The sequence below is a fragment of the Aulostomus chinensis genome, chromosome 11, assembly GCF_037954235.1.
Source record: "Aulostomus chinensis isolate RoL2024-O1b breed Wild chromosome 11, RoL_Achi_v1.0, whole genome shotgun sequence".
Lineage (NCBI taxonomy): Eukaryota > Metazoa > Chordata > Actinopteri > Syngnathiformes > Aulostomidae > Aulostomus > Aulostomus chinensis.
In genome coordinates this window covers 500,004-512,531 of record NC_141330.1, presented here as the reverse complement: position 1 = coordinate 512,531, position 12,528 = coordinate 500,004, and the positions used below count along the sequence as shown (strand labels likewise).

Genomic DNA, 12,528 nt, shown 5'->3' with positions numbered 1-12,528 from the left:
CCCTCCATCGTTCCTCATCACACTTAACCAAGAAATCAAACGTGTCATGCAGCAGGATGTACCTCAGACTAAATGTTCTGTTGGTGTTCCTTAAAGGCTTTTATTCTGAAAAATCCTGAACAACTGTGTTCCATTGTTCAGGAAAAATGCCACAGTGCTGACATGTTTGGATCATGTGACACATCAGACTAAAATGGAGGATTTGAGACGAATGGGGAATGTGTTTATTCAGTGTCTGAAACATTGTGATGGTATTTATCAGATCGGTGACTGTTTACAAGAAGAAGAAACAAGAAAATGCAGCTTCTGATGTTTCATCACCGATCAACCTGATCAGCATCCATCAATATCTTTTGAAATGAAGCTAAGCAGGTTGGTTGATGTTACAGCACGAGGATCAAAGTGGACTACAGAGTCTGTCTGTGTCCTGAGTTGAGGACCAAGGATATTCCTGATCTTACAGCCAGATGTCAGACGTGCAATCTCCTCCAGGGTATCTCAGCTCGTGAGCCAGCGCCGGACCGTCCGGCTCCAAACCAAAGTCCACCAGGAAGTCCTCGTTCAGGGACAGACCCCCATTGACCGTGTCCACGTTGATCTGCATCATCACTGAGCCCTCCCTGCACACACAAACAGCGTCAGTGCCCCTTGCCTGACCCCAGCCAGGCTGGTCTGACCTTCGCCTGATCTGTTGGATGTCCGTCCATCCATTTTCTGTACCGCTTATCTGTTAAAGTTTGGGGGTGGAGCCTATCCCAGCTGACATTTGGTGAGAGGCGGGGTTCACCTTGGACAGATCAGCAGTCCATGGCAGGGCCACCAGGAGCAGTTAGGGGTTCAGTATCTTGCTCAAGGACACTTGGACATGGTCACCAAGGAAGTGGGGATGGAACCAGCGACCCTTCGGTTGCTTGAGGGCCCCTCTACCTCTCTCAGATGAGCTTATTACTCTATTTTAACTTCAATTTTTTTTGTTTCAGGGTTTTTTTTCCCCCTTCAAATTCACAACGTAAAATGACGACTTCACATGAACCAACGTCAGGGTTCGAACTTTCAGAACAATTCGGTCACGTGATTGGTTTAGAGGCGGTCACGTGTTTATGGGCGCCATGTTCACTACCATTAACCAATATTTATCCAGTGATACACGTAGCAAAGAGAATATAAGAGATCAACTTTCAAATTTAATAATCAGCAACAATCAAATTCCAGGACGAATCAAAAATGCCAAACTGCGCTGCTCATGGCGGCCCAGCAGGAACGGGGCGGGAACAAATGCCTCGATTTCCCCGTGACACCAAAGGAGGAGGTCGTGAGCGCTGAAGGTTGGAGAAACGCCGGACACCGACTGGTTCCTCCCTGTTATGGGAGGTCCATGTCAGTTTCTCTCTGACTTTGTGAAGCGTTTACATTGGAAGAGTGAAGTCATGTCATCATTTATTCGTATCACGCTCTCAAAAACTCCTGACACAGCTTTAGAAGTGAACCACGAAGTTTACCAAGACTTGAGCTGGACTTAAGCTAGACTTCAGCTCGTGAGCTAGACATCTAGACCAGATGCTGAGAGAATTAGGAGCTACCGTCACGAATTGAATTGAACTCGTCTTCCCTCAGTTGCCAGCTGTAACTCGAATGCGACATACAGTGAAACCATGTGTGCATGTAAATTATGTCATAATATTAATGATACACTAATAATAAGTGTGACAAAGACTAGGTTAGTTTTAACTACATCTGATCACTGTAATTGTTGAAAGTAATGTCAACCTTTTTTCAGCGATGGATGAACTCAGGACACTAAGGAGAGGCTCAACAGCTCCGTGGTTAATTGAGCGATTGGACTACAACGCATTTGACAGGCTCGTTTAAGGTATTTGAGCTAAATACACACTGGGTTATGGAAGCGAGGCCTTTTACATCCCGACGGATGCTGACAATGACATTTATAGACTTATTAATGGTGAAGAGAAGAGATTGATATCAACATAGCATAGCTGCCCCTTATAGTTACGTTGCAGAAGCATCTGGCGTTGGTAGCAAACATGGCGGCCATGATTCGAGTGGGCCAACGCTCTCTGTTTACGGCTCTGAACCAAAAAGTCATGGTGCCATCTAGTGGTGATGGGGGCAAACACACCACATTAGTAAGTCGAGCTACATTTGATAACGTCTGTTATTGAAGGGTACTGATTGTTACAGCCAGGAACAACCCTGATCTGGAACTGTGGAGCACTACATTTCCCAGAGGGCCGTGCTGCTGGAAACTATACCCATAATGTAATAGCATGAGTTACACATGAATATTAGCCGTGGAAGTCATTTGAGTCACAAATTTAAAAGACAAACCCAATTAATACTGAATTCTATAAATGCTATTGTTTATCCTTCAGTTACTTTGTGCTTCTTTTTCGTTTAAAGGTGAAGACAATAATTTTGAGTAAACGGATCAAAAATATAGCGGCAGATCTTTAAGAAAAGTGCAAAGTAAAAGTCTGAATTTACCTTCACGAGTATTATAATATTGGGAAGTATCTACTTATAGCAGTACTACGAGTAGCAGTAATGACCTGATCATGTCCGGGTAGAACTGTTTGTCCCAGCCGCTGTACAGAGAAGTTGTCACATAAAGTCTCAAACCGTCCAAACTCAGCTGTAACATCTGAGGACCCCCGTGGACACGCTTCCCCTGAGAGATACGGACAAACACAGAGTATGAGACACACAGGTGGGCACACAGTCCTATTTCTCGCTGCTTCCTGTCTAAGGTACCTGGATGATACGTGGGGGGGGCTGTGGCTGGTTCTCCAGGTCCTCCTGGACACTGACTGGTCCATCGCTGATGAGACTTCCCCCAAGAAACACCTGGAACAGAGACAGGTGAGCTGCCCCGCGATGTTACTCTGTTACGTACCATCACTGGACAGGTGTCCTCATTTCAGACCTGGCCCACCAATCGTGGATTCCTCCTGTCTGTGATGTCATACTGTCTGATGTCGCCATGCAGCCAATTGCTGAAGTAAAGGAAGCGATCGTCCAGGGAGATCAGGATGTCTGTGATCAGACCTGTGGAGACGGGACATTCAGGGCGAGTGAGGGCGAATGCTGCGTCTGCATGTCCTCCCTCAAGAGTCCCGATTACAAAGCGATGACACACTGCTGCGTGTTTCTGTCACTTCTATACATGAAGTACTGCGCATGAATGAATGAAAAACTGTTTCTTTTACTGTGTGACAATGATAATAATTGAAATCAGGCACAGCAAAGCACTATTTGCTGGAAATAGCGGAGGCCTGCTTCCACAGCTGCCTGCAGACATCAGAGCAGAGCAGCTGGGGAACCGTCATGTTTGCCAGAACGTTCTTTCTCATCTCACTGGTGACATCATTTTGAACCAGAGGGACCTACAGGGTTGCTTCACAGCGCCTTCAGGCTCGAGGAACGGGTCTTGACTGTTCGTGCTTTTGCACCAAATAGCAGTTGAGAGTACCCACTTTTTTTGGAGTCCCTGGGAGAGGTGCTGGACGGCTCTCCAACTGGGGACTCCATTGTTCCACTGGGGGACTTCAATGCTCAGGTGGGCAATGACAGCGTGACCTAAGTTGTCACAGTGTAACTTTTCATCACAAGCGCTAACATGAGGCTGTAAAAGTTTTTGATTAAAAAAAAGACACTACCATCACTGTACCATTATAAAAAAAAAAGCATAACCTGTTGACAGTTTTCTATTTTTTTACTGATGTGCTTGATGTACAATTGGATTCATGCCCTTGTGCCACCACCACTCAAGGAATGTGTGTTACTCTGCAGGGACAATGTCAGGGTATCCAGGGCCTCAAGGAGAGGCGATTGGCATCGATCAAATTTGGGAAGACCACTCTTGGGAAATCGGCATTCTCATTCCAAGCAACTGGAAAATGGAACTCAATCCCACTCCATATTAGAGACTGTGCAACTCTAAAGAGTTATAAAATTTCTCTGAAGACAAGGCTGAAAGACAATCAATCATGCGACCGTTGATCTAGAACACCAAATGTATTATGTGCTTTGTATGATGTTTTCTCCATAATGTTGTTGTTGTCGTCTTGTTGCTGATATTGGCCGTAATGTTTAGTATGTGTTTTGTTGTCTTTTTAACTTCCTTCCCAGGGGGATTGGTAGGCCCGACCTGAACCCGAGTGGTGTTCCGTTATTGGACTTCAGTGCAAGTCACAGTTTGTCCATAACTAACACCAAGTTCTTCCACCAGTTCCAGCTCCGGGGTCGGATGAGATCCTCCCTGGGCGTCTTGGGGCTCTGGATGTTGTGGGGCTGTCCTGGCTGACACGTCTCAGCAACATTGCGTGGACATCGGGGGCGGTGCCTTTGGAGTGGCAGACCGGGGTGGTGGCGCCCCCCATCTTTAAGAAAGGGGACCAGAGGGTGTGTTCCAACTATCAGGGGATCACACTCCTCATCCATCCTCCCTGGTAAGGTCTATGCCAGGGTACTGGAGAGGAGGGTCAGGCGATAGTCCAACCTCAGATCCAGGAGGAGCAGTGTGGTTTCCTTCTGGCCGTGGAACCGTGGATCAGCTCTTCACCCCCGCTAGGGTGCTGGAGGGGGCATGGGAGTTTGCCCAACCAGTCCACGTGTGTTTTGTGGACTTGGAGAAGGCTTACGACCGTGTTCCCAGGGGCATCCTGTGGGGGGTACTCCAGGAGTATGGGGTGGATGGCCCTTTACCAAGGGCCGTTCAGTCTCTCTACCAGAGGAGTGAGAGTCTGGTCTGCGTTGCCGGCAGTAAGTCGGACTTCCCAGTGAGGATTGGACTCCGCCAAGGCTGCCCTTTGTCTCCGGTTCTGTTCATAACTTTTCAATTTTCAGATTTATTTTCAAAAAGGGACAATGTATATGAATGAACATTTCCTGACAGAAAGTAAATATACCTGAATTAGCTGAAAGGCTAATTTTCATCGGTACTCCCTTCGCCAGATGTTAATAGATACTTCAATAAATAGACAATTCAAGAAAAACATACAAGAAATACAGCCTGCATTACATGGCACCTGAAAGACAGCTGCAGGACAGTGCAATTACCAAAGAAACAGGCCAGACTGGCGACAACGCAGTTAGAGAAGACATTCATTCCCTACTTGATACAGGTAAAATAACACGCAGGCAACACACCCATAACCTAATCGCTAATGAGAAAGAGTACTACTAATAATGGTAGTAGTAGTACTACTTATGCTCACATCTTTGGGTGTCAACAAGTCATTTGTGTAAACTTTAAATGAGTAAAACTTGAGATTTCATCTTTGCGATGTAGCAATTTGATTTTTAAATGACAAACAGAAGTTACCCCAACGCCATGGTGAGAGCCTTGACCTGTGGGACTTTCAGAACTGCTTTGTAGAGGTTCAGGATGGTAGTCACCATAAGAGAATGTTCTTGCCGACACCAGATCTCAGTACTACTTCAGTCAGGACAGCTGTCAATCATGACACCACGCTCTCCGATGGACATCTTCCAACATTAAGGGGATGAGGCTTATGACCTCGCCAGACTCACCTGGCATCTCGGGCAGCATCCAACCCTCCACCTTTTTACTGGGAACACCAATCACCTTATCTGCTGCCCAGGTTCCTCCCTTAGAAAACAAAACAAGACAGGTCACATGACGATGTCACCTGGTGATCAAGACCTGCTCCTGAACTAGAGCACTTATGTTTTACAAGTAAGTTGAACTGAATGGAATGGCATGTGATAGGTCACATTAGGCAGCTGATTACTGGATAAGAACCCAGTCAGACTGACTTCAGTGTCACTGGGACCAGAACCTTAAGCCCTGTGATACTGACGGGTGTTTTGTAGAACCGGAACACGGACCCTCGCAGCGCACATCCCACATATCCTTCAGAAGCTCCAGGGTCATGGAGGAACCGGACCTCAAGTGGAATGGCACCCTCTTCACCAAGATCCAGGGTCTGCAGCTTTTTGTGGGTGGTCCAGTCCCAGACATGGAGGGAGCTGCCATAGTGACCTAGGGTGTCATAGAAGGCAACAGTAGGTCTCTTCTGTGGGGGCATCAAGGCAAAGGACGCCAACAGACCGAAATAACTGATCAGGAAAGCTGGGTCTGTTGTTGGATCCAAGCTTGTCACCCTGGAGGAGGTGGTGGAGGACAGGATGCTGGCAGAACTGCTAGTGATCAGGGACAATCCCCCTCACCCCCTCATGCCCTCCACCAGACCCTGGACAAGCTAAAGAGCAGCTTCAGCAACAGACTCCTTCAACCCGCTGCTCCAAGGAACGATACAGGAAATGGTTTCTTCCTACCACAATAAGACTTTACAACTCCTCTACCTGTCAGAGCCACAATCACAGAACTGCACCAACCCTTCCCTGGTTACCTTGAAGCGCCTGCTGCACAGTCACATATTCTTATACCATAGTACCGACTGTATGAGTACCCTGTACAGTCAAGAACGCTATATATCCTATTATACCATATCTGTGTGCTTATAATTATACATCAATATTTATACATTATTATACTCTATTATATACCATATGTGCAGTACTACTATTATACTATATTCTGTATTATTAGTAGTAACAATTACATGCCACAATATCATCAGTATTACTGTTATTATCAGTATCATTTTGCCACTGAGTCAGAATCTAGAACTCGTATTGACCAGAGTAAGAACAGCAGGAAGAGAGGGGTTTTTAACAGGGTCAGAACCCAGAACTACGAAGTCCTGACTGGAGGGTAAATGGGACTAAAACATAAAATGTTACTTCCTGGTATGGGACCCTTAAACCCTGTTGTGTGGACTGCAGCCTTACAGAAATGAGAACCAAGAGCCTTTATTAGAGTCTGAATACATGTAGCCCCCCAGGAGCATGGGGTGTCTTACTGGGGTCAGAACCTAGAACCATGATGTACTGACTGGAGTCTAACTTGGACCAAAAGGGTTACGGCTAATTTGTCAAACAAAAACATTATTCAAGACAGATGAGGACAGCTGGTCTCACCCAGGAACTCACCCTCCGCAATGTGAGCAGGATTAAACCCACTGGCCAGAGCCTTGGGAGCCCCCCATTCAGTACTGATCATCACGTTGTGCCGAGGCTGGTACCAGAAGTCGTAACCAAAGGGGGCCGCTTCACCTGGGTGCTCCCAGTTCCCAACCACCTCAAACGTCTTGCCATCCAGCAGAATGAAACCACCTGAGAGGACACAAGGAGGTGTGATGCTCTGCTGCTGAACTGTCTGTCACCTAGAGGCACCACACTCACCTTTGCCGTTACCGGCCGGGTCTCCCATGCAGCTGATCATGATCTGCCCACTACCCAGGCAGTGGGTGGTGTGAGGATTTGCCAGGCCACATTTCCAGAACAGATCAACGGGTTCCACCATCTGAAACATGACAGGAAGTAACCATGGCACCCTAGAGGACTAGAATACAACAAGTATCTATACATTACCCTATGTGTGAATGGGTATTTAACAGTGGCAGTGAATTCTTGAGTGGGTCGGATGTAACAGTCGCCTTCAGTGGACCTGAACCAACATTCAGGGTATGACCATGAATCACAGCAACCATGAACCAGAGCGACGTGCTTCAGATAAGAATTCAATAGCCCTTTGAGGATGTAGGACCAGCCCCCTCGGCCCTGAGAGTGTCGGAGCACGATGGACCAAGAGCCTCCTTGAGGGAAGGCTTACTTACATTCCACTCTTCTCCCTCTCTGGGATGTGTTCAACAAAGAGTTCCTCCTTCGGTGTCTCAACTCTCGAAGCATTGCTGCACGTGATAACACGTTTCAGTGCCAGCCAGACTTAAGGCTGATAGTGAACCTGTGATTGGCCGTGCCGTAGGCTTGTGGTGGGGTTCTGTTGTTACCTTGTGGATTTGTGGCTCTCGGGGCTTCGTTCCAATATCAACTATGTAGATTCTGGAGGAGATGAGCGATGGCAGAATCAGGCGGTTTCGTTTCTTGGAGGCATCACCAAAGCAGCTGCTGCAAGCATTCCAGCCTGAGTGGTGCAGTTCATCACGAAGGTTTGGCATTGGCAGCCGGTGGATGACCTGCCAGGGGGAGGTCAAAGGTCATGTCAGGCAAAGGTTATTTTAAGATGATGAAGAAGGTCAGCAGCTGTGGCTACCTGGCAGTAGGTGGAGGAGTTGGGGTTGACATCCACAGTAGCAAGATAGTCTGGTTTCAGGGTGTCTGTGTTGCGGTAGATGCAGGGAAGGTACACAATCTCCTCTCGAGGACCTTTCACACCAACAACAATGTTCAGTTCAGTTCATCGTTGTCAATTTGAGTCCCACTAGAAATGAAGTGCAGGTGGACCAAACCTCCAGAATCAGGTTTGATTAAAGTGACGATGATCATGTGGAGATGATGGAATATTTCCAGCTGCCATCAGCTGGAACGGTTACTAGCTAAGTTAGCGAAATTCAAGGCCAGTGCTGATGCTAGCCTGTGAACGTCTGACTCGTTTAAATCAAAACGTAAACAAGGTCATCTGAGAGAAAAAAAAAAGACTACATGACCAACAACGCCTGTCAGCTTAGCATGATGGGAAATGTAAATGGACGGACACGCCTACATACTTCAGTCACTTCCTGTTTACTTTTGTTTCTCAGCAACCTGAACCTTTGAATTAACAGTCTGTGTGTAACGTTTATGTTTCTCACCCTTCATGGCGTCCAGTGGGCTGCGGTAACCGGGTCCACATCCTGAGCAGCTGGCTGACAAAATACAACGGGTCAAAGGTCATAAACCACTGCAGTTGGCCGAGATTCCATCTACTCAAACGGAGGAAACTACGATGGTTATGCCGCCTGCAACATCAAGGCTTAAGTCTTCTCATTCGGTTTGAGTTTGACCCTTTCACCTCATTACCATAACCCTGCAACATCGCTATCTCAGTGCCGTCTTTGAAGCGAACCTCATCCTTCTGTGGAGAGGCTGCCCTCGCCTGGAGGCGGGTCGATCAATCAGAACCAGGAGCAAGGTCTCTCTCCCATCAGGCCTACTTCCTGTTTCAGTCAATAACTGAGCAACCAATGGAAATGCTGGACAAGATCACTTGTGGCTCCGCCCTCGGAGTTAGCGCGAAGAAAAACAATTCAAACAAATGGTACCAGATGAAAAAGGAACTCAAGAAGAGGTGGAGCCTGGTGAGGCTGCAGAGTCATAGGGGGAAGGTCAGCTGATACACCTGAAGGACACAGATGGGAAGGTGTCAATGATTGACAGTGTGGGTATTTGTACTTGTGCCTTTGTAGTTGTGTGTGTATTTGAACTAGTGTGTGTATTTGTATTTCCTCGCTCTAAATGAGCGTCATTCTCAACTTAATCTCAGTGTCTACCAACTGGGAGACGTATCCTAATCTCTGCGGTACGTGAGGAGATCCAGTAATAAGAAACTGCGTGTTTACAACAAGGAAACTAACGAACTAAACACGTGAGATGGACCCTCTGGACGACCTCTGCTGACAGTTGTTTTGCGTCTCATGTTCCTGTCAAATCATCAGTTTCATGACAGATTTGTTTGAGTTTGGCAAATCCGCTAAAAGGGCGACTGCTCATTAAAGATGGTCTCAGTCTGGTCTCTGTCATGTATTTTTAGCAGTAGTTTGTTCAACAGAGTTGTGAGTAAATTATTGTTCTAATTACCCTGAAGTGCAAAAATCGCAGCGTTTGCAGTCAAATCATTAAACGAGGAGCTTTGAACGCCGGGAGATAAAAACCTCCTGCGGTTTGAGCTCACACTCCCCAAACAGCAGCACCTTCAGGTAAACTACCTGGTGGAAGCCACGATTCCGGCACACGCGTGTGTCCTGCTGTGTGTGAGCATTTGGCCTCATGTAGTGTGTGTGTGTGTGTGTATTTGTACTACTGCAGTCTCTTGGTGTGTGTTCAGTCCACTTCCTGGCTGTATTCTGAGGGCCTTTAACCAACATCTGACTTGACTCTGACTTTCTGCTCATGTCTCGGTCAATGAGGCGGCGAGTAGTTGGATGACGTCAAACGTTACAACGCTTTTAGAGAGAAAGCTGCCAAAATAAAAGCTCGGTAGCACCTGTGAGGCATTCAAGAGCTGCTGGAGTTTGTTGCTTTCAGAAAAACGTACTTCATTGTTTCTTTATGGGGGTGGGGGGGTGTAAGGTCACGGTGATCTGGGGAATGTACAGGGTTATGTAACAACCGCGCGCGCGCGCGCGCGCGCGCACACACACACACACACACACACACACACACACACACACACACACACACACACACACACACACGTTTATCTCAGATTCAGGTCTCTTACAAACGTTGCCATCAGCTCCGATACGGTCCCTGCAGCCATGAGCTCACTCGCAGGACACCAGAGTCCTCAGTGGCGTCTCCGACCTCCTAAACGTTCCCACGAAGTTGGGAAATGTTGGCTTTGGTTGATAATAAACAATCCAGTCGCTGTTTTACTGGTCAAACTGGTCACGAACAGCTGAGTCCATATCAAAAGTGACCTTTCCAATAATCAGGTAAGAATCAGCGTCACTGGCTGGACTCACGTCACCAGAAGCAGAGCAAACGTCAGCTCCTCACCCATCAGACTATGAAGAAAAGGTGTGAGTTAATCTCAGCCATGCGATGACAGCAGCTCACCCATAGTGGAGGTCCTGGTCCGGATCAGATCCTGCAGGTCTGGACCGGATACACTGGAGAAAACTATCTTATCAGAACATGCCGAAAAGAGAAGAGGGGCGGAGTCAAGACAGGCTACACGTTAACCCCTTGAAGCACTGCTGCCTCAAACTGCAGCAGTCAGACGCTGCTGCCTTAAATCTTAAGAGCTCACATAAATGCTCCGCCCCACCAATCACCTGAGAGGTCACAGGTATCAGGACGGTGGGTGGGATCTCTCTCTGTCAATCAAGGCTTCTGCTTCAGGGTCTGTGGCGTCCCCATAAAAAGGGGTGTGGAATTTGACTCTTAGGAAAGAGGACTTAGGACTATTAATTCTTTCTTTTTTCAAAGTATGGTCTTCATTAGTTCTTTTATTGGTTCTTTTTACAATTCGAAATACAGTTTAATATATTTCAGGAACATCCCATCCCACAAGTAACCCTAACACAACCTTTACAATGAAACATCAAAAGACTGGTGAATAGATTGAGTAGTTGGTGTGTTAGCAGCAGAGGTAAAAGGACTTGGCAGGGAATCAGGACCAAGCACAAAAACCCCTTCAGAATGGTGTGATGTTATTGTGGCCCCCAGCAAGAAGGTTGTGGGTGGAGCAGTGGTCCTCCCTGTGGCCCCCAGCAAGAAGGTTGTGGGTGGAGCAGTGGTCCTCACTGTGGCCCCCCAGCAAGAAGGTTGTGGGTGGAGCAGTGGTCCTCCCTGTGGCCCCCAGCAAGAAGATTGTGGATGGAGCAGTGGTCCTCCCTGTGGCCCCCAGCAAGAAGGTTGTGGGTGGAGCAGTGGTCCTCCCTGTGGCCCCCCAGCAAGAAGGTTGTGGGTGGAGCAGTGGTCCTCCCTGTGGCCCCCAGCAAGAAGGTTGTGGGTGGAGCAGTGGTCCTCCCTGTGGCCCCCCAGCAAGAAGGTTGTGGGTGGAGCAGTGGTCCTCCCTGTGGCCCCCAGCAAGAAGGTTGTGGGTGGAGCAGTGGTCCTCCCTGTGGCCCCCAGCAAGAAGGTTGTGGGTGGAGCCCCGGCTGCAGCACGGGGTCTTTCTGGGTGAGTCTCCATGTTCTCCCTGTTCCTGCTGGGTTCTCTCTGGTACTCCAGCTTCCTCCACAGTCCAAAGACATCAAGAGGGACCAGGTTAATCCAGACTCTAAATTGACCGTAGGTGTGACTGGGAGAGCCAATGGTTGTCTGTCTCTATGTGTTGGCCCTGCCATGGACTGGTGACCTGTCCAGGGGGAAGGCTGCTGGGATAGGCTCCACCCCCACCACCCTCAACAGGAGAAGAGGGAGAACATGGAGGGAGGGAGAAAAAGCTGGAATTGGAAATAAAGCAGAATGCATTGCAGTAAATGGAACTTGGAATTCTATTGGTTTAGCATGATTGACATTGTATACTTATGACTCTGTCTCTCTTTTCCCAGCAAAGACAGAACTAAATAAAAATGTGAAACATCCTGTGGTTGGTGTACACTTTTTTTCAAGGTTCAACTCATCAACTTAACTTTTCACTGTAAAACAGGATTGTCAAACAAAATGAAAGTTGTGGATCCTTCATGCCACACACACTGGGGCAAAACTGTTAGTCAGCCACCGAGTCCTCAAGTTGTCCCCCTTCAAAAGATGAGAGGTCTGTAATGTTCCTCACTGGTCCACTTCAACTGTGAGAGACTGAGAGAAGGAAATGACATTCATGATTTTCAAAGAGTTTATTTGTACGACGGTGCAGAAACGAAGTATTTCGCTCCTACAATCAAGCCAGAGTTCACAAACCTGTGACTTCTTCACCAAGAAGCTCTTCTGTCCTCCACTCGTTCCCTGTATTCATGGCACCTGTTTGGACTTGTT

At 47.6% G+C, this 12,528-nt stretch overlaps 1 protein-coding gene across 3 annotated transcripts; it reads right to left on the bottom strand.

The window, feature by feature from the left end:
- Positions 1–147: 147 nt before the first annotated feature.
- selenbp1 (selenium binding protein 1) lies at positions 148–10,816 on the bottom strand. 3 transcript variants are annotated; one of them, XM_086217497.1, is made up of 12 exons: positions 10,603–10,626; positions 8,697–8,750; positions 8,159–8,271; positions 7,896–8,081; positions 7,288–7,408; positions 7,036–7,218; positions 5,841–6,022; positions 5,551–5,629; positions 2,942–3,063; positions 2,770–2,862; positions 2,568–2,686; positions 148–620 (listed from the first exon to the last, which is right to left on the bottom strand). In XM_086217497.1, the coding sequence occupies exons 1-12, from the start codon at positions 10,604–10,606 to the stop codon at positions 458–460; spliced, it is 1,419 nt and encodes a 472-aa protein (XP_086073623.1). In that variant the 5' UTR covers positions 10,607–10,626; the 3' UTR covers positions 148–457. The 3 variants fall into 3 exon arrangements, with proteins under 3 accessions (XP_086073623.1, XP_086073622.1, XP_086073624.1); XM_086217496.1 differs by lacking the exon at positions 10,603–10,626 and adding an exon at positions 10,663–10,816 and having other exon boundaries at positions 149–620; XM_086217498.1 differs by lacking the exon at positions 10,603–10,626 and adding an exon at positions 10,325–10,586 and having other exon boundaries at positions 149–620.
- Positions 10,817–12,528: the final 1,712 nt, after the last annotated feature.